This window comes from Pinus tabuliformis, chromosome 2_1 (genome assembly GCF_031772625.1).
Source record: "Pinus tabuliformis cultivar Carrire ecotype Pingquan chromosome 2_1, CPIR1, whole genome shotgun sequence".
In the NCBI taxonomy this organism is placed as follows: Eukaryota; Viridiplantae; Streptophyta; class Pinopsida; order Pinales; family Pinaceae; genus Pinus; species Pinus tabuliformis.
The window spans coordinates 64,361,361-64,388,995 of record NC_142299.1 but is presented as its reverse complement, the minus strand read 5'-3'; the positions used below and the strand labels follow the sequence as shown (position 1 = coordinate 64,388,995).

The following is a 27,635-nucleotide window of genomic DNA, read 5'->3' as shown; positions in this document are numbered from 1 at the left end:
GACACTCAAAAGAGTTGACAATTCAAATCAAATACAATGGAAAAAGTACAATCGACTATCTAAAGGAGGAAGACTTTACGACACTCTTTTTCTTGACTGAAAACGACAGTTGCAACACTTTCGAATCAAAAGACGGCAATTCGACTAAGCTACTTTTGGCAAAGGAGGACTATAAATGATGAAAAATACATAAAAAAACATTCACAATCCCTTATCAATGGAGGCTGAATAATGTAAAGGAAGAAGGCTTCAACAATGATATACTGATCATAGGCTGCAAAACTACTGAATAAAGCTAAAAACAATGAAGAAAAAACCAAAATCTGGAGAGAGAAACAGTCTCATTCAATCATTGCACCTGTCCTTAAGGGAAACAGGGATGCATCTCACCTGCAGCACACGGGAGGTGTGATGCAAACAAACTACCAATGAGAGATAGTGCGATGGTCCAAGGATGAGACTAAGCTTGGTTTTCACCCACAGTTTGCAGCTAAGTTTAGGGATTTAGGCCGAGCTTATGATAGACAGTACACACAAAGTATAGAGGTATGATCTAATGAGGATATTGAGCTACCACTAGGGCACTTAGGATGTTTGCAAGTTAGATGTTCAGTTCATAAACCAACCCGAAGATTGATTGAAGCAGCGTTGATCTACTTTGCACTTGCATAGCAAATGCAGTTCGAAGGCTAGCTGGCTTAACTTCAGGCTCCGTCTGTAGTTTATAAAACAAACAATAGTAAAAAACAAACAAACTATTCGCTCCCCAATGGAGTCGCCATTTTATTTCCAGGAAAACTAGTGTCTATTCAGATCTGCTAGTCCCACTAAGACGGGTAGCTATCTTAGAAACAAACAATTCAAAGTAGCTTGTGTTTTCCTTTAAGGGAGATAGATGAGAGAGAAGTAGAGAGCACCAACCTTAGTCTTTCGCTTGGCTCCTTGCTTGTTTCCTTTCTCCTTTGATAGAGCTTCGCCACTCCTTTCTCACTTGTCCCACTTCAAAGAACACCTGTAGAGTCAAAGCAGCAAAATACCATCAAAGCATAGAGATCTATGATACCATAAACAATGTAGAATTAGACGTAAATTAACCATACAAATGCATACACAAACACAAGATTCAGAAATAAGCAAGCATATGGAGGAAAACTCAAATAGCTTTATTGATAGTAGAAGTAGAAGAGAGGATTACAACCCAGCTATCTGATCCAGCATCATCCTCCCAGCATGAAAGCCCTCTTCACCTCATGAAAAGCTAGATCACCCAACAATACAATGCTTCACAGAGAAACCAACAACACTTCCTTACAAAATACAAAATTCCAGTCTCTGGATCTCTAGGATGAGGGATCCATATATAGATATTTGCAGGGGGATGAGTCAACTTCTGGGATTTTGATTAGTGTCATTTCACTGATAGTTCTTGGTTCCACTTGGAGATTTCATGATCTCTTACTCATCCCTGGGCGAATTCAGAGAGGCAAGTGTCATATGAGCAGTTTCTAGAAGATTCTTTGGGTTTCCACCTAGAAAACTGCCTCTGCCATTTGTCTTCTCTCACTCATCGCACCCTACAGAAGGGATTTTTAGTATGCATCACACTCTTTGCATGTAACAGGTGAGATGCATCGCACCCTCAGCATGGAGCAGTCTGTATGGTCCAGTTTTTCCCAGTTCTGAGTAATTTTTCAGGGAGAACTTCTGGGAAATGATGTAATCAGTTGACCTTGATGCTTTAGGGTTTGAAACAACACTTTTAGGGGTTTAAGAGCCCTTGGTTTATCGACATATGTGATTAGGGTTGCAATGCCCAAATATGTCTATAACAGTCTTGTCGGTATTAATTGTCATACCCATCTTGGAGCAATAGACATGAAGAGTCTTAAGCTTCTTTTCTAGGTCATCATGGCTCCTTGCAAGAAGAACAATATCATTAGCATAAAGGAGAAGAGTAATGATAATACCAGTGAGCTCGGTCCCTTTGCAGCCCACAGTTTCCAGACACTCGTCTAGTTTATCGGTGTAAATACCAAAAAGGGTAGGTGAAAGGGGACAACCTTTCTTAACCCAAATATTACATTTAATATCTTTAGACCACCCATCGTTGGGTTGAAAATAACAACAAGAAATGATAAAAATAGAGTCCAGAAATTCCAGTTTAATTTGTCCTTGAATTAAATTGTGAATTCAATTCAAATTCTATTCTTATAGCAACTTGTAAATAGTTAATTAAGTTTATTATACTTAATTATCTTAGGAATTTAGATTTGGAAGTCTTTTTGTCATCATGTGTATGTTCTCCCTACTTTGTAGTAGTCTAGTATGAGTTAATTGTGAGTTGTAAATAGACAACTCAGTTTACTAAGTTCAGTTCAGTTAAATTAGTTCTCAAAATGATTGAGGAACTAATAGTGAGTTAACAGTCAGTGGTGTCACTAATGAACTCCACCAATGCTACTCTAGTTAACTGAATATTTACTCATCAGAAACTCATGAATGCCGAATCAGAGAAAGACTCAGTTGAGACTAGAGTGTAGGGACATTGTACTACTTGTTTTAGATTTTTCTGAGTTGTACTCACAGTGTATTCAGTCAAGAACTAACCCTTGAGAGATTGCACAGTTTTGGAAGCCTTGATTTCCATTTAAATATGAGCTAATCATCCTTAGGAATTGCGCAAGGAAATAGGAACTTGGATAGTTGGTGAATTGGCTAAGCTTTGGCCTTGAGCTTGCTTATGAGTTGGAGATTTAATTTGTTGAGTGTTGGGATTGTTCTTGAGAGAACAAGAATTGTAATTTCATCTTTATTTTCCAGATTAATACAATATAGTAATGGGTTTTACGTTGTGTCTTTCCCCAAATATTTATTGTCTTATGTGCCCTTGATGTTCTTCCTCTTGTCGATTATTGTTTGCTCGATCTTTATGTGCTTCCACTGTAAAGAGTAGAAGTAGATTCTTATCTCTCGCTTTAGCAAATTGCATTAGCTTGTGAATCTATAGGATTTTCTACATGGTATCAGAGTTGAGAACAGTATACTAGAGGAGATTTTGATGTTTTTATTTATGGGTTACAGGTGAATTTTGAATTTGCAATACATACTTCAGGATCGACAGATGGCGTTCTACAGTTTGCGGCTCGAGTATGCCCTAGATGGAAGATTGAATTATATAGCCTAGAAGGACATGATGGAGGTCGTGTTGGAGGATAATGGCTTGAAGGAATTCATTAATCAGGATATTCCTAAGCCGCCAACATCGGATGCTCAGAATCTAGAGAATGGAAGAAGCATGTGGAAAGGGCGAGGCAGATAATCCTTGAGGGAGTTCGAGACCAAATTTTCTAGAGTCTCCATGGGAAGGAAACTTTGCATGATATGTGGAAAGCATTGAAGGACCTTTTCCAGAATAGTAGTGACGAAAGGAAGTTGGCACTGAAAGATAAACTTCGAAAAATCAAGATGGAGGTGGGCTACTCAATTCCAAATTACTTGACCAAGTTCATTCAATGTCGTGATAAACTTGGAAGTGTTGGAATCATTGTTGCCAACAAAGATGTGGTGAGCCTTGCTCTTATTGGACTCCCAAAGAGTTGGCATAGTTATCAAGACTCTGTCAATGGTCGTGAGAAGCTGCCAAACTGGGAACGACTATGGTCAGATTTGATGCAAGATGAGATCAAGAGGAACACCAGAGATGGGACCTCTTCCAAGGAAGTGGAAGATGATTTTGCCTTAGTGAGTAAGGTAAAGTGGGCTAAGGGAAAGAAGTCCCAAGGCGAGGAGGGCAGAAATAATATGGACTTAATGAAAGTCAAGTGTTTTCACTGTCACGGGCATTGGCACTATGCCAATAATTGCCCACAGAGGAAAGCAAGCAAGAAGGAGCTGATAGTAGTGGCAACAGGTGAAGCTCTAGCTTCATAATTTGAACTTGATTTCTCTCTCATTGCATGCATGGTTGGCACTACCATGGGAGGCATGTGGTATCTTGATAGCGGTGCCTCATTCCATATGACGGGGAATAGAGATATCTTTAGCGATTTTGAGGAGAAATACCTCAAGCAGAGCATAGAATTTGGAGATGACGAGAGGTATAGAGCTACCAGGATCGGTACAGTTACCTTTCATAGGGATTTTTCCTCCCCTCTCAGGATCACAGATGTGATGTATGTTGCATGACTAAAGAAGAATCTTGTTTCAGTCACGGTATTGGAAGATCATGGCTATGATGTGGTTTTTAGTAAGGGAAAGGTTTTCCTTAGACACATCACCATGGGAGAGGTGAAACAGATAGGTGCACAGGTGAAGAACCTGTATGCTCTTGAGGTTCAAGATGCATGCAAAGCCTTGAGGAGCAAGGAAAATGTTAGTGACTTGGTGGTTGAGAGGGAGAGTAAATTACCTCTCAACATGCAGCCCCAAAAGAACCCTCAGAAGTAGCTTCAGGAAGTTGTGGAGTAGCCATAACTAGAGAAGTTGAGAGGAGACCGAGTGGAGAGATCCACTCAAGCAGAGAAGGAGTCTCAAAAGTTGTATCAAACAATTGTGGAAAAACCACAATTGGAGAATCTGAGAGGAGACCGAGTGGAGGCATCTAGTCATGCAGAGACCTCCAGTAGGGGGAAATTTCAAGCCAGGTAGGCAGAGGGATCACATGCAGCCATACCTCCAGGTGTGAGGTGGGGCGATGTAAAGTGATAGTCCCAAGAGGGCTGAAATTGGGTAGGGTCCATTGAGTGGTTTTATCTCATGGATCGTACCTTGCTATGGTAGCCAAAAGTACATAGTAGCGGGAGGAATTAGTGGGATTGATGCAGTCAGAGATCAAAGTAACAGAGGATAGAGCAGTCAGATACTAAAGAAGCATAGAGAAGGGTTGACAATAGTGCAGAAAAGGTAGATTCAACAGAAGTGCATAGTTTTCAATCGACAGAGGCAATATCAGTCAAAGACTTTGATGATAGAGGCATCATTCTGATTCATGTTAGATGTTTTTTTGTTTCTGGAGTTGTTGGAACAACAACACTCGAGAGAGGGTGTTGCATGTATAACATTCAAAAGGTTCAGGATCAGGATCGAGTTTAATTCCTTTCTTGTTGAGAGGGAGTGTTGAAAATAGCAACAAGAAATGATAAAAATAGAATCCATAAATTCTAGTTTAATGTGTCCTTGAATTAAATTGTGAATTAAATTCAAATTCTATTCTCATAGCAACTTGTAAATAGTTAATTAAGTTTATTAAACTTAATTAGCTTAGGAATTTCGAGTTGGAAGTATTTATGTCATCATGTGTATGTTCTCCCTACTTTGTAGGAGTCCAGTATGAGTTAATTGTGAGTTGTAAATAGACAACTCAGTTTACTGAGTCTAGTTCAGTTAAATTAGTTCTCAAACTGATTAAGGAACTAATAGTGAGTTAACAGTCAGTGGTGTCACTAATGAACTCCTCCAGTGCTACTCTAGTTAACTGAATATTTACTCATCAGAAACTCATGCATGTCGAATTAGAGAAAGACCCAGTTGAGACTAGAGTGCAGGGACAATGTACTATTTGTTTTAGACTTTTCTGAATTGCACTAGTAGTGCATGCATTCAAGAATTGACCCTTGAGCGATTGTTTAGTTTTGGAAGCCTTGATTTCCATTTAAATACAGGCTAATCATCCTTAGGAATTGCGCAGTTTTCGAGGCCTTGATTTCAATTTAAATACAATCTAATCATCCTTAGGAATTGTGCAAGGAAATAAGGACTTGGAGAGCTAGTGAATTGGCTAAGCTTTGGCCTTGAGCTTGTTTATGAGTTGGAGATTGAATTTGCTCAGTGCTAGTATTGTTCTTGAGAGAACAAGCATTGTAATTTCATCTTGATTTTCTGGATTAATACAATATAGTAGTGGGGTTTTGAGTTGTGGCTTTCCCCGGATATTTATAGTGTTATGTGCCCTTGATGTTATTCCTCTTATCAATTATTGTTTGCTCGATCTTTATGTGCTTCTGCTCTAAAAAGTAGAAGTAGATTCTTGTCTCTTGCTTTAGTAAATTGAATTAGCTTGTGAATCTACATGATTTTCTACATGTTGGTCTTAAGCTTGGCAATGAAAGTCTCGTAGAGGCAGATCACAACAATCCTAAGTTCAGGAGGAACCATGATCTCTTCAAGCCTTTCCCAGAGCTTATCTCAGGGGACAATGTCGAAATCTTTTCTAAAGTCCACAAAACAACATAAGAGATCAGTTTTACTTTTGCGACATTCCTCTATGATGATCCTAAGGGTGAAAAGGTTGTCGATGGTCAAGTGATGTCTCCTACAAACAGTTTTCACTTTAGCTCTTTTGCCCTGGTTCTCATGCTAAAGGCTAAGTTTTTATTCTAGAATGAGCCCATAAATCTTGGCTAGGATGTGGCTAATCATAATGAGCCTGTAGTTAGAGGGAACTCTTTTTTCCCTATTTTTTAAGATAGGAACTGTTGACACCTAATCATAGGGATTGGGTGAACAACTGTAAATAATGTAAATAAATAATAGAGAAAATGGAGGGTCATCGGGAGATGAAACTCAACAGTCACTCCCTCATGTATATAATAATGAACAACCTAAATGAATATACAATCTCATTTTTGAGGAGTTACCTCCTGGCCTGACATGGTATCAGAGCCAGCTCTATTTTTAGTATTCCTAGCCTTGTAACTCCCTTTTCTACCTATTTTCCTGTTCTGCCCATATTGCAAAACTGACACCCCTGACATGGTACTGTGGTGCGATGAGTTCATATTTGGTGATATTGCATAAGCTAATGTTGCTCAAATTATTTCTCACCTGGTAGTGGCATTCCATTTCAGAGGGTGATTTTCGAAAAGCGTTCAAAACTAGACTGTTGTGTTCCCATACACAGCGCTTCGTTATTTCTCACCTGGTATTTGTTTGCAGCACGCTCCTTACATTATTGGCATATTGGCATCAATTTGGTGACTATGATACATCCCATATACCACCACTGTCTCATGCATTTTTTTTAAATATGTAATGTTGTCCCATAACATATAACTGTGGTTACTGCTGCTACTTCCGACTTAGCACCATATCGCCCGCATACCACCGTCTCTGCATTTTTTTTCTGAACGTTGTATACACCATGCATCCTCTCACTTGGCTTCCTCATGACCTCCATACACACAACCTTCCTCACGACATTTTTTGAATGCTACCACTACCATAAGCTAGACTCTGTCCATACATTGGTCCACTGACGTCCAATTCACTTCCTCTGGGGTATTGACTCCTTCGATTTGAATCAGAGAAGTATTTGGGTACTAGTCTGATTTAGACCTTTTATAGCCTAGGATGATCCCTCGAACATACAACCTGATATGCTCTCCTTGGCGTTCCTTCACCATGTTGATCGAAACAACTCAAGACCCTGACGATGAACCACACTGGTTGGTTCGAAACGCGTCGACAAATGGTATTTCATGTGATTTTCGCCGAAAAATCTCTCACAAGCTCAAGACCCTACCGCTCTTGCAAACAGATGATCAAATAGCTCAGGCATATCCATTCTGGTTTTATGGGGTTTTGAACAGAACTGCCAAGCTACAGGAGTCCTTTAAATCCACAGAAGATGGAGTCCTTTAAAGCCATGCTGGAAGATGATTGTTTTTACCAGAACTGCATTTTTATCAGTAATGCATTTTTTACCAGAACTACATTCTTGATCAGAATTGCACTTTTTTCTCTTAAAGATATTGCTATTACAATGCAGAAGTGAAAATATTTTATATATTGGCAGCAGAAGTATATCTTTTTTACAGTTCACAATTTTTTAAAATGCACTCATTAATATCTATTGTGGGAGTGGTCCTCAATGGGAAGGAAAATTATCCTGAATGGTCTCGGAAAATCAAACATACTCTCATTTTTAATGAGTTGTGGAGAGGAGTGTGTGTTGGAGACGGAGACAAAGAGCTAGAATAGCCTACCTCAAACAAGGAATTCGCCATTTGGGAAAATAAGAACAACAATGCTTATGCATTGATTTCAGCATCAATAAATGAAGAGGTGAGTCGCCATATTTTGCCATTTTCAAATGATGTCGAAGCCTTACAAAAACTGAAGGAACTCTATGACTCACACTCTGCAATTGAAGTTGTTCAACTCATGATTAAATTGTTCACCTTTGAATTACAAAATGATGATCCTCTTGCTCTTGCATCAGAAGTAAATTCTATTATGCATGATATCAAAGTCACTAATGTTGAACTAGACATTCCTCTGATAGCTTTTCTCAAGGCACTTTATCCCACTTACTCAAATTATCTTGAGTCATTACAAGCAAATGGAAACCTCAAAGTTATTACCTTTGACTCCCTTGTGAAAAAATTTGCTGAAAGAGAGAAAGCTTTTGGGAAGAAGAGGAAGAAGAGGAAGAGGAAGAAATTTCAGAGGCGGGGGGGAAGACACTCTCAAGGAGAAAAATCATATTTTCATTGCATACACTGCAAAAGAGATGTATCACATGATGCATCCACATGCAAGTTGCCTTGGGATAGAATTGAGCAGGAAAGAAACCAACTCAAAGGTAAAACTAATGACAAAGAGAAAGGTAAAGCACCTGAATCTTCTCACTATGTTGTGGCACACTGTAATATTGGAGTAAATGAAGACTTATTTAATGCTTCAATTGCTTCTTGGAAAAATGATTGGTTGCTTGATTGAGGAGAAACTTGCCACATGAATTTTAGAAGAGATTTTTTTGAAGAATTTACTGACAATGTTGATGGAGTAGTATACTTTGCAGACAAATAAAAACTCAAGCCATGAGGGCTTGGCACAATCACGCTTAAATTTCCTGGTCTTCCAGACTTTCTTCTGCATCATGTTTTATATCTCCCACAGCTGAGGAGAAACTTGCTATCCTTGTTCCACATCCTCCAGCAAGGACACTCCATTCATATGTTTGATGGAAAGGTTGCGGTGAGATAAGCATCATACCACTCACTTGTCATGACAGGGATAGAAGAAGAAAGGCTTCTCAAGCTGCAGGGTACCTCTACTCGTGCACAAAATTTCTCATACAATTCTTGTTATGAAGAATGTACATTTCCATCTAGTTTATTATGGCATGCTAGATTTGGACACTTGAACTATGACATCCCCTGCTTGTTGAAGAAAAATGGTGTTACTGGTTTGCCTACAATTCCTAGGAAACTTAAGCAATGTGATGCTTGCATTCTAGGAAAGCATAGCAAGCAGTCTTTTCATTATTCACATTCCAGAGCACATAGAAAACTTGAACTCATTCATTTAGATTTATGTGGTCTAATGCTTGTTCCTTCTGCAAATGGAAATAAATATATGATGACATTTATTGATGACTACACTAGAATGTGTTGGGTTTATTTATTGAAGAACAAATCTCATGCTTTTCAAACATTCAAGAACTTTCATACATGGATTGAAAATGATGCACAATCTCATATTGGCTCTAGTATTCGCATTGATAATGAAAAGGAATACACTTCAAATGAATTTGAAAACTATCTTCGCCAACATGGGATCAAACATCAAACAATTGTGCCTTATAATCCCCAACAAAACGGAGTATCTGAAAGAATGAATAGGACAATCTTAAATATGGTGCGCTCCATGATGTTTCTCGAAAACGTAAAATTGATGTTTTGGGTTGATGCAGTTCTATGTGCTGTATATGTAAAGAATAGATGTCCATCTAATGCTATTAGAAACAAGACTCCTTATGAAATGTGGTATGGGCACATCCCTTCGGTAAAGCATCTCAGGGTCTTTGGTTCTGCATGTTATGCCTTGATACCAAAAGTACATAGAAACAAACTTGGTGCAAGAAGTCATAAGTGTATATTCCTGGGGTATTCAAACACCTCCAAAGCATACCATCTCTATGATGAAGTCAATAAAAAGTTTGTTGTATCTAGAGATGTAATCTTTCTTGAATCATCAAAATTGACAATGTTGTTGAGCGCAACTTGATCGCTTGGATAGATTCACAAATGAAAAATCATTTCAATAATTTGATAATCAGATTCCACATCTTGAAGGGGGGATTCCTATACTATATCAACCTGTGGAATCTTCTTCTGAAGCACTCCCTCCCCTGCATGAAAATCCAAGAACGGATGATACTTTGAGTGATGTGATTGACAAAATTGGGAGACTCAATATTGATTCAGTCCTAACTCAATCAACGGAGTAGCCTGGACCAACTTAGAAAGGTCCCCCAAAGTGGCTAACAAATACACTTGAAAGTGTTCATCCTGATGAGGTTGGAAAGGCAGGAACTAGAAATTCAACCCGGAAAAATGGAGGTGATGTAGATGACTGTGATTCACCTGTTGATATGGATGTTTCTTATGATTGTGAATTGAATTTGTCTACAGATTTTGAACCAACTTCCTTCAAAGAATCTGCTTCTCATGATTAATGGAAAGAAGCAATGTAAAAGGAGTATGATGCCTTGATAAAGAATGACACATGGACGCTGGTTGAACCTCCATTGGGAACCAAACCAATTGGCTACAAGTGGATCTACAAGAACAAGTATAAAGCTGATGGCTCACTTCACAAGCACAAAGCCAAGCTTATGGAAAAAGGTTTTTCACAGAAGGAAGGGGTCGATTATGAGGAGACTTTCCCCCCATAGCAAAATGGGCTACCATCCAGACACTCTTTTCCCTAGCAGCTCAGAACGGTTGGAAAGTCCATCAAATGGATGTAAAAACTACTTTCTTGAATGGAGATCTAAAAGAAAATCTTTTTATGTCCTAGCCTAAAGGATTTGCTGTGAAAGGACATGAACATAAAGTATGCAAACTTGTGAAATCCTTGTATGGCCTCAAACAAGCATCACGAGCCTGGTATGAAAAACTAAATGAGCATCTTCTGAAACTCAATTTCAAACATTATGATCTTGATGATGCAACTTTGTTTCTCAAGAAAGTTGGCAAAACAATTGTATATCTTGTGGTATATGTAGATGATCTTTTGATGACAGGGAACAATGAGAGCTACATTACATCCATAAAGAAGGAATTGAGGAAAGGTTTTGAAATGACTGATTTGGGTTATGTTCATTCCTATCTTGGTATTGAAGTAACTCAACATCCGAAGTCCATATTTCTTTCTCAAAAGAAGTACATTGGAGATCTGTTGAACAGGTTTGGCATGAGGAATAAGGATATATTTTCCCATTTTAAAGATCTCAGCTTGGTAACCTTCAATATCTTTGGTTTTACCATTAGCGAGCTTATTAATCCCAGACTCAACGTCTTCCAGAGAAAAAATATCATCCTTAATAGGAGTGTTTAAGATGGTTCCCATGATCTCCGGAGAGTCATACAACCTCTTAAGATAGTTATCCCAATTTTCTAGGGGAATAGAATGATTATCTTTAGTTTTACGAACAAGCACATTCTGCCAAAACTTTTTGGGTGCAAATTTAGAAAGGTGGAGAAGATGCTCTTGTCTCTTATTAATATATGACCTCTTCTTCCTCTTAATGAGAGATTTGTATATATGTATATTATGGAGATTAATGCTTTCATTAGGAGCGTGTCTGATTGCTTTCCTAGCAATTTTACAGTCTTTGTCATACCAAGGATTAGAAGTTCTATTATTTTTCTTATACGAAGTCTTATTAGAGAATTTGCTAATGGTGGTAGAAAGGGTAGTAGTAAAATGGTAATACATTTGATCAATGTTGTTATTATAAGTCGGGGAACCTAAATCCCTTTCCAAATCCCTTAAGAAAAGGTCGACATTACTTCTATCGAAGTGAATGTGACTTTTTCTTTCAATGTTCTCCTACATGTGGGAGGTATGCATAACAATATTAAGGGATAAACACAAAGGTCTGTGGTCAGAGTTAGGCTCGTACTCGTTGACAAGCTCAAAGTTTGTAATATGGTTGAGGACATGGATGCCAGAAATCACATAATCCACGACGTTGCTACCTAGCCCATGGAAATAGGTCATCTAACCATTGAGAGGTCATTTATTAATACCATTATAAATGATTAGGTCCCAGGAACTACAAAGTTGGAGGAGCTCGGTGCCGAATAATTTCTCGATTATGGCTTCATATTTTCTCTTGAATCTATTAGCTAAGTTGCCATCCTCATCAACCCACAAGGGGTCAGGGTTAGAGTTGTTACTTAACATAATAGCTTGGTTAGTAGCAGTTTGAGAATTAAAGTCCCCAAGCAAAAGGATATTTCCTTCATTCCTTAGGTTGTAGATGTCTTTTTCTAAGGTATTGAAAGGACAATTCTTATCTAGGTTGTTTTTCTTATAGGATGTAGAGTTGATAGGGGCGAAATAGCATATTGCAAGAAAAATCCTATTGGTTGTAGAATCAAATATTTCGATCCAAATGTATTGATTGAAGAGATCAGTTTTATGAAGTAGGATGTGAGAGGAGACAATGTTCCTAATATAACAGACTATACCACCAAAACCTCTCTTGGTGGGTTTCTTATTCTAGGAAAACCAAAGAGTGAACCCGTCAAGGTGAGGGACACTAGATTCGTCATGCTCCCAAGTTTCAACTAAAATAATAAGATCTATATCACTTGAGATCCAACTTAACATAGGACCTTTACACCATGGAAAACCATGGAAATTCCAGAAGAGGATATGGAGTGATGGTATTCCCTATTTATCACTCGTGTTTAGGACTCTGTCTCTAATAATAACTTTTCTATTCCTAATGATTGCCCATTGCCCTTATTTTTTTGCTTCCTTGACCATTTGTACTTCTTTCCTAGTTCAGCTTGGACTTCTCGAATGAGATCTTCATTTATAAAGATTCTCGTTCCTTTTAGGCTAGGGGATTTCCTGAGTATATCTAATTTATGGTCATTATAATTGACCTTGACACGGATTAGTCTATGTTTATGCTCAAGTATCTTTCCTACCTGATGAGCCCCAAAAATGGATAATTATATGGGCTCATTCAACCTCCTAATTCGACTTAATCCACCATTCTCATTAGTTTATTGCATGTTTTTTATTATATTTATGCTAATAGAGTGAATTGGGTTAGTCATTATGCCAACAAGTCTAATGGGTGCTTTGTGCAGTTTTTTGGTCAATTTTGAGACAAAATTAAAGGTTTTAATGAGCACTTGGCAGCCAAATTCGTGGAAGAACAAGGGAGAGGATTTGTAGGAAGGTGTCCCCCTCATTTATGGGCCCTTACCTCGAATTCTCCACCATCAGCTCGGAGTTCAAGGGCGACCACATCAATTATCACAAGGGCAGCCGAGCAAGGGCTAGTAAAGGTGTTGTTAACTACAAGTTTTGGCAGCCGAGTTCCTAAAGTTTAGGAGGGCTGTTGGGGTCCTCAATTTGTATAAATAAGAAGGCTTAGGGCCTCATTTCAGTTAGTCACTTTGTAGGCAGAAGTTAGCTAGTTTGTAGTTCGATTTTAGTCATTTTTTAAGCAGTAGGTTAGCTCTGCATTTCAGCACATTTTCAAGCTTTTCCTTGTGGACAGTTTTTGGGATGTAGCTATTCTTTTGATCAATAAAGATGAATCCAGCTTTGCACCAGCTCTAATCTCTCTTAGGAGGCTGTAGCTCTTAGGGTTGGGCCCAACCCAAGTTCCCAGTACCTCCTTTGTTTACTTTTATGTGTTTTTGTTGCATTCTTAGAATAAAATCTGCTATTTAGATTTAAATCTTGTTTTGTTATTTAGGTTGCTTTTGATGATTAAAAAGGCTTTTCATGTTCAGATTGATTTGAAAGGTTAATAACAGAGAAGATCTTCAGAAAAAGGCTATCAAGCACCTCTGATCTCACCTCTCCCTTAGTAGGACCATGAGCTGGGACCAAGGTGTCCTTGCTGCCACCAAAAAACACTGTCTTTGCTTCATCATGCAATTATTAGTGTTAGATTCTCATTTGCAGAAGTTGATACCAGTTGTGGTTACATGCTCAGGTTCATGATTGCTTAGTTTGCATAGCTATTTCACATGATTCCGTTGCAAATAAATTGTTGTTCATTTTCTTTGCTATTATTTAGATCAGATTAGGTTAAAGTAGCTAGGTCCTTGTTTTTCTGAGTCTTTGTTTGTTCAGTTTGAGAAATAACTTGCAGAGCACCTGTATTACCTCTCTATCTACCTTTCCTCCATCAGATAATCTGCTCCAACCCTTAATCCATGATTCCTACCTTTCATTTGCCATACTTTTCCCACCTTGCCCTAATTTCTACATTCTTGTGCATCATCGCTTCCTCCATCCTCGAACAAATCCAATCACTCCTTAGCCCCATTCACCAGGTCCTAGACCCCTTAACATCATTATCCAACCTCCATTTCCACTTTCCCACCATTTTTCCTCCATCAACCCTCCAAAATCCTCTTTTCGGAACATCCTGTAGAAATTACAGAACATCTTGTAGAACCCCTGTAGACTTCCTGTAGAAGCTCACGAAAGTGATTTCTTGAGATCCGATCACTGTGAAACTCTCTGGAAGGGTGCTAGGGACCCCTTAGGCCCTCTTCTAACCTTCCCAGCCTCCTGCAAGCATTTCCTTTTGCCAATCCACCTATGCACAGTCAAAAATAGTTAAAACACATGCATAATAATTCCGCCAACTTACTCAAAAAATACAAAAAGATGTTTCTTTTCAGATTTCACTTCAGAAGTAGCTTAGTCACATGCATTTTACCTTTCTAAGATTCAATGGCATTCCTTTCTGTAGCTTTCATCATTTTTCTTGCACCAGTAGGGTTAGTCGATAAAACTATGGTTTGCTAGGGTTTGCATTTCCTTTCCGCTTTTCGCTTCTTTCTGCAAGTAGATTAGCCTCCTTTGAGTTAGCTTTCATCCATTAGTTAAAAAGATTCTTCTAAGAGCTCATAGAAGTTGGCTTAAGCTCCTAGCAGACTTGTGCCAGCTGACCAAGTGACAGTCGCGGCAAGAGCTAGTACTTGTGCATACAGCACCATCGCTTCCAAGTTTGTTACGAACTACCGGGTTGATAAAAGTAAAGAAGGGAGTCCCAGGAGTTGCAGCATTATTGCTGCAATACTAGGGCCCACCACTACCCTTATTGCTTCCGTGAAATAATTTGTTTGAATTTGAGATTTTATCTTTAATTGTTCTTTAACTAATTCTAAAGTGTCTTCATTATTTTGTTCTTCTATACCAGCAATTATAAGGTGTAAGGCTCTTTTGTGGCACTCATGATCGAGTACAATTAATTTATTAATTTCTTCTTTTATGAGTTTAATATCTAATTTATTCTATGTGTTATTTAGGGTTGAGTTATTATGGAATTGTTCTTTTAGATTTCTAATCTCACTTTTTCAAAATGTCATTATGTCATTTTCTACATTATAAATTAAATTATTTGTGATTTTACCAATAAAAATAAAATTACAATAATAAATTGAATTTAATTGTTTTAACTCTTTTTATTACTGCAATATTCCATTCATTGTTGACTATTATAACATTTCCTCCATAATATGTAATGTGAATGGAGGGGATTCTTTTTTTTTTTTAATTTAGTATTAAATATAAGATCTTAATAATTTATTTGTTTGATTGTTTTTATTTAAGTGATTGGAAAAAGGATTGGCTTAGTTTGAATGGTTGGGAAAATCGTCTATTTTCTCTTTTATCCATGATAATTTTCATGAAGAATATGTTGACCCATTGAAGTTTTGAAGAGTAACCATAATTAGCCCAATCACATAAATTAAATGTTGGCAAAAAAAGATAGGCATCAATCCATAATAATTATCAAAGCACTTACTAACATTTACTACATAATACATCTCATGTTGTTAAAATTAGAAAAAACAATAAAAACTCACTAAATTATAGTTTTATATTATTATTATAATAACCCGCAAACTAGCAACCACATAAACTAAATGTTGGTAAAAGTAGATAGGCATAAATTGATAATAACCATCAAAGCACTTACTAACATTTACTACTTAATATATCTCATGTTGTTAAAATTAGAAAAAACAATAAAAACTCACTAAATTATAGTTTTATATTATTATTATTATTATAACCCCCAAACCATACCCAACAGGGCTAGTGAGAGTTGCCTCTCATGCGTTCACGGGGTTTGAACCATACCCAAGAGGGCTAGTTAGAGTTGCCTCTCATGGGCTCACCCACTGGGTTTGAACCAATGACCTTTACAAATGAGTGCTTTAATATAATAGGCAATCACCAACAATCCTGCTCCAAATGGACTTAAATTATTATTATTATTATGATTAAACAATAACAAGAATTAATATATAAGTTAAATATATATACATTTTAATAAACACATAGAACAAGATTCTTAATCATGGAGATTCTTAATTTCTAAATAAGTTTTGTTACAATATTATGGACAATATCATGAATTATCAACACCACATGCCAAAAAAACACCATAACTCAATTCATATATCATTTTGGATAATGAATCATTTTAATTAAAAAATAAAAAATAACATAACTATTTTGAAGATAAATCTCAACTTCTGATTTGTATATATTACTATGAATATTTTGAAATATACATTATACATCAACATAATAATTATTTACATGGAAACTTTATTTCAAAATAAACCTACCTTTCATTTAATTAAAAAAATACTATATTAATTATTCATAGTGGGCTGGATCCACGAACGCAGTACTTGACCGCAAGTCATCGCTGGATTCCATCGATATATTGTCATTTGAATGTCATAGTTGTTACGCTAGATTTCGTAGACTGTCATTTGAATGTCATAGTTGTTATAATCTTTGCAACTCAGGCCTACCTCGCTCATGTTATTGCAATATCATATTAACATCAATTCTACTTCCAACCCTTTCAAGTAAAGCCCAGAGCAGGACTCTGGTTTTACCCTCGTTCATTTCTGTGTGTTCAAGAAGAGAAATGGCAACCAAACGCTCTTGTTGTTGTTGTATCCCCTTCTCCTACTTTTTTTCATCTTCATCAGATAAAGAAGAGCAAGATCATTCCACTTCAGGCGCAGGTGCTGGGAGCTCGCCTTCTGCAACTGATAATACAATAGGTACAATTTTTTGATAGCACAAAAGGTCGAACGTTTTTATTTATGTTTCTGTATATTATTATGATACCTTCGTTTCACAGAGCTCAAGCTCTAATCCCGGGATCTTCTAATGTTGTAACTTCAATGAAAAATGAGATAGAACATGTTGATGCCAATATCAATGTTTCAGGAAGCCATCCGGGCGGCAAAGCTCCAGTCTCCGAATCTCTGCGGGAATCTGAGGGAAAAAACGTGAATGTCAATCTCAATGTACCAGAAGGCCCCCAGTGCAATGAACCTTCATCGTCTGCTCCATCCTCTGGATCTCCTAATGTTCCAGGGAAATCTGAGGGAGAAGGCGTGGATGCCAATCTTAATGTTTCGACAGCCCCCTTGAGCAATGAAACTCTCCCAGGAGCTCAAGCTCCAATCCCTGGATCTTCTAATGTTGTAACTCCAACGAAAAATGAGATAGAACATGTTGATGTCAATATCAATGTTTCAGGAACCCATCCGGGCGGCAAAGCTCCAGTCTCCGAATCTCTGCGGAAATCTGAGAGAAAAAAAGTGAACGTCAATCTCAATGTACCAGAAGCCCCCCAGTGCAATGAAGCTCCATCCTCTTCCTCTTCCACTTCCACTTACACTTACAGAGTTGCAACTAAATCAGATGACATTGACACCATAATACATAAAGACATTGTTCAAACCGATGGGAAAAATGTGGATGTCAATCTCGATGACCTTATGAAGCACATATCTGAGCTTTTGAAACAGAGAGAGAAGGTACATCACAATCTTTCATATCCATCCGAATTACAACATAATTAGATTGTGAACTATATCATTAGATAGTATTATAATTATTGTGTGATATCTGATTTGAATATGGTTTCATTTCTTGTTTCTTCTTAGGAAATGCGGGAAAGGAAAGAATTATCAAATCCCAGCAGCAAATTCTCTTGGCCTAACGTTCCAGGTTTCAAGAAATTAAAAGACATATTTTCATTGGACACCGACTTGAAGAGCTTAGAGGAGTTACTGTCATCAGGATTAGAATTTGATTCTGAATTGGTATGTATTAATCTCATTATAGAGAATTTCATCACTTGCAATTAAAACTGAAAGTCCAGTATAAATATATTAAATCTGAAAATTTCTCTTCTTTTTTATGTTGTTCAGAAAGATATTATATCTGGACCTGTTACAAAACTCTTGCAATTAAAACTGAAAGTCCAGTATAAATATATTAAATCTGAAAATTTCTCCTTTTTTATGTTGTTCAGAAAGATATTATATCTGGACCTGTTACAGAAGTCCTAAAGGGTATAGGCCAGGCAAGCGTTTTTACTGCAGGACTGCTGGTGGTCGCAAATACCTTGGAAAGATTTCACGATCTTTCCACGAACAAAGAAGAGTGTTGGGATCTGTTAAAAGAAATGAGTTATTTTGCTACTATTGTTAAAAGATTCACAGAAAGGCCCAGAGAAACGCAGAATGATGTAATCCAAGATGCAGTAACATTGATTGTTGAAGGGGCGATCTTGTGCTGTACTCATATGGAGCGTTCGGCCTGGAAAAGGTAAATACTCAACATTCTGTGGTTCATCTTATTTACCACGATGTGTATAAATAAAATACAGAGCTGTTTCATAGTGATCAAATCCGCAGAAAGCCCATGCTTTATACCCAAAGATAGAAAGAAGTGTTTTTCATGGAATTTCCTTGCTTGATTGCAGCTTCTTCTTAGCGTCCAAAGAGAAAGACGATCTGAGTGACATGAGAAAGAAGTTAGATGTCAAATACAAGCAAATTGATATCGAAATCGGTCTTCGTCTTTCAACTGACATTGAGCGTGTTTTTGCTGCCATGGCGGCGAGGAATCCCCCTCTGTCTAAAAAATATCCTGAACATGCTGGTAAAAATATTGTCAAATTAATTTATATTGAAATTTAAATTATTGTGAGTTTAATTTTATTGCTCACAACTTTAAATATGGATGTGGTGTTGAATATTGTTGCAACAGTCGGCATAAAGGAGTCAATTGAAGAGGTGATGGAGCTTTTGGAATGTGACAGTGAAAAGAATGTTGTCATAGTTATCCTCCATGGTTTCGGAGGAATCGGTAAGACCACCCTCGCAGATGCGGTCTTTTCAAAAGTTGAGGGTTGTAAATATTCTAAGGTTAAACTGTTTGAAGATATAGATTCTAAACCTGATATAGTGAAGTTACAAAAAGACATATTAAACGATTTGATGGAACCTGAAGAATCTGTAAAGATTCAAGGGTATGAGGATGGACAGACTGAGCTGGGGGAAATATTAAAAAAAAGGCAGGCCTTTATATACATTGATAACGTTTTAGATCGAGTTAAGCTTGAACATCTTTTGCCGAAAAATCTGCATGAAGCAAAGAAAGTAAGGTTTCTCCTTACTGCCCGTGACACAAATGTGGAGCGAGCATTCCCAAGATCTGCGTCTCCCCAAATCTATGATATGAAGGGCATTAAGAATCTACAAGCTGCACGGAGTATTTTAGAAGAGGGAACATCGACAGGATTAGCTTCTAGTCAACTCGATCAAATAATAGAAAAATGTGATGGAGTTCCCCTCATGTTGGAATTAGTAAAACGATTCATAGATTATGCCCCCAATAAAGGGGCCGCTTATAAGCAACTGATGGAAAATGAAGAAATATGGAACAAAGACGATTTTAAGGAGATGCGCATCAGCTTTGCCTACGACGCTCTTCCTGAAGAATGCAAGGATCCATTCCTAGACATCTGTTCGTATTTCAGAAGATGGGATTGGGACACAGTGGAAAATATTGTTGGAGAAGATGAACTGCAAAAGTTAGAAAGCAGAGCACTGGTGACTAAAGACACATTTACTGGGGTTGTAAATGTGCATGATGTGATCTTAGAACTTGGTTTCCATATGTCAAAAGGAAAGGAAGTGAGATTGACATTCAGCAGTGCAAGGGAACTGATGGCGTCCCTGGAAGAGAAAAAGGAGGTAACAAATCTATGAACTCAAAAAAAGGTTATATACATGTTTGTTTATAGAGTATCTGTTTTGATTTAATTATATTTTATAATGGCATGCAGGGTGCTGAAGGGATTAAGGGCATCTGGTTAAGTGGTAATAAGGATGTGCTGCAGATATCTGCATCAACACTCGACTCAATGCATAAGTCATTGAGAGTTCTTCAACTTGGAGATCTGAAAGAAGAGGTGGAGGGCAAGTGTAGTAAAATATTTGAAGAGTTGGTATTTTTTGAAGCGAAAGTTGGGCAGCTTCCGTTTCATGATATGTCAAACTTAAAGCAATTGAAATACCTCAGTTACACACCGAATGAGTTGAAGCTATCTAAGGCAAGTGATTCTATTTCTCCATTCAGTTTTGCCGAGAAAATTGGTTCTACCTAAGGAAATGTTTTATTACGTTTAATGGTTTCTTATGATTGTGACGTACCAATTACATTATTAACTTGCAGATGCCTCCAAGTTTGAGACACATGGAGTTTGATGGAAGTTCACATTCCCATGCTTTTCAAATCTCATCCAAGGATCTTCAACACCATAAAGATTTGAGAATACTAAGATTGGTCAACTTTTCAAAGTTGACCGAGTTGCCGGTCGACTTTGGATCGTTGAGTTCTCTGCAAGAACTCAATCTGGCTGGCTGCATAGAATTAAAAGCACTTCCAGATAGTATCGATAAACTTTCATCATTGAAAGTATTGAATTTATCAGATTGCAAGAAGCTTTTAAATCTCCCCAGTGGGTTAGGAAAGTTAACCTGCCTTGTTGAATTAAATATAGATTCTTGCGAGAGCCTAGAAAATATCCCAGAAAACATTGGAGAGTTGAAGCAATTGCGGGTCATGGATATGGAATTGTGTGGCAATCTAAAAGAACTACCTGATGGCTTTTGCAACCTCTCTTTTATCACACATCTTTCATTACCAGGTTGTAGTAGCCTAGAGAAGCTTCCAGATAGGTTTGGTCAATTAAAAAGTTTAAAAGTGCTGGACATGAGACGCTGTAAAACACTAGAGAAGCTTCCGGAAGGTTTTGGTCAACTGAAAAATTTGGAGAGGTTGGATCTTGAAGATTGCAGCCAGCTTAGAGAGTTGTGCAATGACTTCCACTGTCTTTCCTCGTTGCAACAATTAGATTTGACAGACTGCAAGAGCTTAGAGAAACTTCCCGAAGACTTCCATTTCCTAACCTCATTGCAAATATTATATTTGGCTAGATGCAAGAGATTAGAGAAACTCCCTGAATATTTCCATCGCCTAAACTCATTGCAAATGCTAGTTTTGAACGAGTGCCCCAAGCTAGAAGGGAAATCAATGGACCACGTGACAAAGATGAACACATTACAAGTTGTGAGCATCATAGAAAGCGATGAGTTGGTGCAGAGATGGGCAGAAATTCAAAGGGATGGCCATGGATCATCGTCTTTGTCAGTTGTTTCAGAGGTAAGCATATCGTCTATTCACATTTAGGATTTAAAAAATGTTATTGTTTTTATTATTTATAATTATTTTTTAAAAGTAAATTTGAGATTTAAAATGGATTTAAAAATATAATTTTTAAAATAATAAAATAGGAACAAAATAAAGTAATAAAAAATTAAATACAAAGTTTTTGTAAATGTTATATTATTTATTCAAATTTTTACATTATTAATTTTTGAAAATTTTATAAATAAATTATAAATATATTTTTCATATATTTTCAAATTTCTTTTATTAAAATATGTAAAATAAATGATTATTGAATCACAATTCAATATTACATCCAAAATATATAAATTTAAAATTGAAAACTAAATACATCTATATAAAAATAACTTCAAGATATAATTAAAACATAAAATTCCCTTATTTTATAAAAATATTCATTCTTATAATTAATATTAATATTTTGAATTCTATTATTTTTCTATAATTAATATTATTAATTTTTAATGTTATTATGTAATTTATACATATAAATCTTTGTTTTTTTCAAAATTTTCCTAATATTGTTTTCCAACAAACAATTATTTTACAGGAGAATAATAAAGAGAATATGAAAAACAGTGTTTTATCGGAACTGGATCGCCTGCTTACAAATGGACGAGGAGAGGCAGTCCATCTATCTGATCTTCTACCAAACACCTCCGCCCTTCTCATATTTGATTTGTACGATGATCCAGATAAGGACCGATTCCCGTGGCCCTTAATTGAGGAGACGGTCGATGATGGAATGCAAATAAAAATAATATATATTGGTCCACACTTTGAACAGTTGCCCAAGAAAGTTAAGGATACTATCTTTAAGGTCCATCTGTCGAAAGATGGTATTCTGGAAATTATTGTAAAACTGCTCGCGGCAATAGGATTTGGGGATGATGATGATGATGATTTTTTCTATCTTCTGATGGATACGAAGATGGTGAGGGATGGCAACAGCGATAACTATCGCCCTTGTTCCGGTTGGAGGTTTTTGTCAAAAGGTGAATTGGAGGAATTTGTGGTGTGTAACTCACGGAGATACCTACGGTTGAAGCAGCTCGCAGAAACAAATCAAGAGAGTAATATGGAATTGTTAATAGAATTGTTTGCACCTGAGGGGAACGAAACCACTCCAGTCTTTCAAAAGAATGAGTCATCACAAAAGGTACGAATACCTCAAAGGCTTTAGCCTTCCTTATACAGTTCCGCACATTCAGCCGTTAACTTTGGTCACCCTTTGAATGTCTCGAACTTACAATCTATTTAATTTGATTTTTTAATTAATTCTACTCACGTCTACTGAACAAAGCAATTTTTAACTTCAAACCGAATAACGCAATTTCTTACTTCGCTTAACAATTTTCAACTTTACTTAATTCATTGCGCCCGTTTATTTTGTTGGTGTGACTATTGTAGGATCCAACTGAAAAATTAGTTACTACTGGTCTATCTATCCAAAGCAATAATATCTTTTACTTCACTTAAAAATTGATCAAACTTCATTTTACTTATTGTGCTTGTTATACTATTGGCGTTGTGCTCGTTTGTTTTGTTGGCGTGACTTTTGTAGGATCCAACGGAAAATTCAGAACGGAAAACTACTTGTGGCGTTGACAAATTGGAAGGGAAAACTATTCTTGTAGAAATGTGGCCTTACAATTCATGGAGATGTGAAATTAACTATCCTTTTTGGAAGGAAATGCATTTTATGGAGAAAGAGAAAGTTGACCTTGAAATTATATCAATTCCTATGGTGTATCCAAGCAAGGAATGTGCTGTAATCGATCTGTATAAGCAGTTTTCAAGACAAGTTCCTTGGCTTGTACTCCAAAATTCATGGACAGTAATAACAAGAGCAGTCAAGTTCTTTTTTGAGAAACACTGTGGGTGGGAAGAGCCTCATGAATGTGAAAAATGGTATCCAAGTATAAATTGGATCATAGATCCAAACGGGAGAATTAGTGTGTATAGACCTTATATATTCCTTAAAGAAGAATGGGAACAACCAAAGAATATGTCGACTTTAGAGTTCCTTTTCAACCACTCGGAAAGTGTCTCAGCGCAGGTTAATAACTTTATTTAATTTTTTATTATATATTTGACATATAAAATGATGATGAATAAATAACTGGTCATTTTTTTTAATTATATTATTTTTGTTGTTTTTGGCCAGGTGCAAAAGTTAATGCTTCCAGGAAAATTGATATGCTTATATAGAGGAGGGCATCATAATAAACAGCTCATATATTCCATGTGGAATGCACTGGACCAGCAGCAGCGGGACCGCATTCACATTATTCATTTGGGACGTAGAGGAAAGCAAAGAATTAAATTCACTAACAGTATTAAGAAGGATTATTATTATCCTTTGAAAAATACAGCTGAGATCGAGGGGATGTCTTCGCTGAATTTATCGGAGAATGAAATTGTGAGATTTTCACTACGTCTATGCCATTTGGAAGAAGAAATTAATAGAATGGAGGATAGTGAACTGAAATTTCTGTTACATTCTTTTCAACCTTTACATTCTTTTCAAGATGACGAGGACTGGATGTACGGATCCATAGCCTTCATGGACGGGGGTGGGAAAGTGGTTGCAGCTTTAGGAGGAAAAAATCTGGAGTCAATATTCGACGGGAAATATGTTGCACAGCGCTTCATAAAGTCAATAATGAATGATATCGAAGGAGGAGGAAAAGAAATGCATGATGAGGACCCCGGCGTCTTCGACAGCCTTATTCAGAACCTGCAAACAACGGCCGCTGCAGCCGTTGAGCAACAAAATGTGGATGCCTATTTCGAGAGCTTGCGAGAGTACATATCTGAGTTTTGGGGAATGGAACTTTCTCGGGCTTTTAGATTCAACAAGGTTGATCGCTTTCTTTAGTACCTATCCTGAATTTTCTGAATCATATTATTTTTTATTCACATAATGATTTTTCCATTTCTTATTTTCTAATAGGAGGGGAAAAAGCGGTCTTTGCCAAGTGTGACTTGGCCAACTTCAAGAGGCTTCTGTAGGTTAAAGAATTTCCTATCAGAGGGAATAAGCGACGATTGGGTTGTGCGTATTAAGCCTCTCCATTTTTGCGACAACCATTAATTACTTTTTTGGTTCCAACATGAAATTCATTGTTGGATCATGTCCAACTTCTATGTCAAATATTTGATCTAAATTCTGTTTTTATGGTTTTCAGAAAGAAATCATTTCTCGTCATCCTGAAAAAGAAGATAAGCCTGCGATCGTCATTCACGGTTTGCTGAAGGATATAGAGGAGGCAGAATGGGCTGTTGCAGGTCTTCTTGCGGTGGCGGATATTTTGGAGAGATTCCAAACTATTTCTGCCAACCGAATGGAGTGTATGTTTCTCTTATGGGAGATGTTTAGACTGGCGCAACGTATTAAGCAGTTTGATCCAGAGCGTATGTTCTGGAGAGGGCTGAAGCGTTTAGCAACAGCAATAATAGTGGCATACTCCTTCCACTGCTGTTCTCAAATTGATCAGTCCAAATTTGCCTTGTGAGTACTTGACACTTTAATGTTAACTAACAATAGTGATGCTTAAAAAAAAAAATTATGTCATAGGTGGCTTGTCAAACGCTTACTTTTAGATAGAAAAGCTTATGAATTATGACTGTGTGCGGAGGCGGGCCTTCTATACAATCAAATAAATGTTTAGATCAAAGAAGCCTACGCGTTGATTTGTTTTGAAGGTGGAGCCCGGTGAAAATAAATTTCGAAAACTATGATTACTAAGTGGACTTTAAAAACAAATCTTAATGCAAGTTTTTACCATTGGCAGGTTCAGCAATAGCTGGGATTACGATGAAAAGCGGATAAAGAGAATTAACCAAATAATGCTCAACGCAATCACTTATGGTCGTTTTAATGATAGGAGGTCCTTCTCAGAGGAAATGTGCGACTGCGTCCCTGGTTTCCGCTTCTTCCTGGAAAGTGGAAATGAAGGTGGGCCATCTTGTGAAGGTGAAAGCGGCGTCTCTGCCGTCGAGGCTGGTTCCACAGGTATAGATGAAGGTGGGCCATCTTGTGAAGGTGAAAGCGGCGTCTCTGCCGTCGAGGCTGGTTCCACATGTATAGATGAAGGTGGGCCATCTTGTGAAGGTGAAAGCGACGTCTCTGCCGTCGAGGCTGGTTCCACAGGTATAGATGAAGGTGGGCCATCCTGTGAAGGTGAAAGCGACGTCTCTGCCGTCGAGGCTGGTTCCACAGGTATAGATGAAGGTGGGCCATCTTGTGAAGGTGAAAGCGACGCCTCTGCCGTCGAGGCTGGTTCCACAGCTACAACCGGAGAAGAAGAATAAAACGGAACATCATCTACTTCTTGTGTGGCAGCTTTCCTAACTCCAAAAGCCAGACATGACTGACGAATTTGCTTCCTTAGCCTCTTTTTATGTGGGGATAACAAAAAATTTCAAAAACTTAGTTTTTGAAGTATTTTTAGTGAAATAAGTATAATTAGTTTCAACGTTGTCCTTTTTTTTTCAAAACAATTTCACTAAATCTTTTCTGGATCCCTAGCTGGGTTATTGTGTTTTCAGTCGATTATAGTATTTAAGCTACTACATGTACAGGTTTATCCACAAATTTATCGTTGAAACAGAGAATAAACCGTCACATGAGCAGATTTAATGAGTGGAACTGGAGCAGATCAATGAGGACTGAACTTTAGTAGCTATTATATGATGTTCAATTTACTTAAAATTGTTATTATTATTTTTATTTAATTATTACTGGTAGTTTTTGTTTTTATGGAAAAATAGCATAGTATGATATTGAAGATAATATTTTATATCATGGATATAATATGATTTGAGAGATCAAATTTCTTTATGTGCAAATTTTAAAAGTGCAAAATATAATGTGTTATTTTTCATTGTTTAAATTGTATTTTTGAATACTAAATAGAATATATATAAAACCAAATAAAATTTTTAACCATAATTTTTTATATATTTTTTTAATAAATATAAAATTGAATTAGTTAACATAGATAGTTTATTTAAATCTCTTGTTAAAATATTTTTGAAAGTTATTTTACTTTTAATTATTTTACAACATATTCATGTTTCTTTTATTATAGTGGATATTAATTTTCTGTTAATAACATATTTTTTATTTATTTATTTTTATTTTTATTTTAAAAGGACATGGACCAACAAATTTACATATCCCTTCATACTGGTCTGTAGAATTAACCTCTAGACTCGATAAACTATGACCCAATTTAACTTGTCTTCACATGGTTCTTGAATTTCTATAAAGCATGACTCGATTTAACCTGTTTTCATATGGTTCTTGAATATTTCCTTAGTTGTTCGAGGGAAATAATAGAATAAAGATTTTAGAGAATCCATCAAGCCTATAAAAAGGAATAGGAGCTAGCCATTGGATCATTGGGGTTTTATCTATCTTGTTGTATTTTGAAATTGGCTTAGCCAATTCCAATTTGATCTGGGTGTTATCTTGTCTGGTGGAATCAACGAGGGTCCACGATTGTGCTTCAGTACATTTGTCTTCTCTTGGAATTGAGATTTATTGTATGGGCATGTACCATTTACAAATATTAATATAAATAAAGGTTGCATTTTCATATATGTTTTGTTTTCAGTGTTTTTATTGCAAAATTTTTAAAACATCTAGAGTGGACCAGATCTATTAGAAATTTTGGTGTTTAGGATATTACAAATTACTTGAAAATTAAAAGTTATAATAATTAGCTTGAAATTAAAAGTTATTAAATTTTAAAATAGTTAAAAATCAACAAAGAGTTTTATGAAACCCACTAGTCAGTTTCATCATAGTTGTGCAAAACTCAAGGGTATTGTTTGGATTTAGTACCTAATATTTTTATAAATTGGAAATTCATTATAATTTAGTTGTAAAATCGATTTTTTACAAAGTGAAAATTTATTATAATTTAGTTGTTAAATCAGTGGTGGAATAGTTTTTATTAATTATTATTGACCAATGCAGGTTGACTTATCATTTTCATTTAAGAAAAATTATGCTACTAAAAATTATCTCACTGGTAATTCCTAAAGGG

The 27,635-nt window shown here is 36.7% G+C and overlaps 2 protein-coding genes across 2 annotated transcripts; both read left to right on the top strand.

Moving 5' to 3' along the window:
• The first annotated feature begins 16,710 nt into the window (after positions 1-16,710).
• On the top strand, positions 16,711-20,501 carry LOC149198787 (uncharacterized). Its single transcript, XM_089400361.1, has 7 exons — positions 16,711-17,084; positions 17,254-17,849; positions 17,979-18,137; positions 18,350-18,645; positions 18,803-18,981; positions 19,090-20,078; positions 20,171-20,501. Exons 1-7 carry the CDS (start codon positions 16,946-16,948, stop codon positions 20,489-20,491), a joined length of 2,679 nt encoding a protein of 892 aa, XP_089256487.1. The 5' UTR covers positions 16,711-16,945; the 3' UTR covers positions 20,492-20,501.
• A 1,631-nt stretch (positions 20,502-22,132) lies between these two features.
• On the top strand, positions 22,133-26,252 carry LOC149198786 (uncharacterized). Its single transcript, XM_089402159.1, has 6 exons — positions 22,133-22,735; positions 23,141-23,635; positions 23,744-24,439; positions 24,533-24,634; positions 24,768-25,090; positions 25,374-26,252. The coding sequence occupies exons 1-6, from the start codon at positions 22,145-22,147 to the stop codon at positions 25,891-25,893; spliced, it is 2,727 nt and encodes a 908-aa protein (XP_089258285.1). The 5' UTR covers positions 22,133-22,144; the 3' UTR covers positions 25,894-26,252.
• The last annotated feature ends 1,383 nt before the right edge of the window (positions 26,253-27,635 follow it).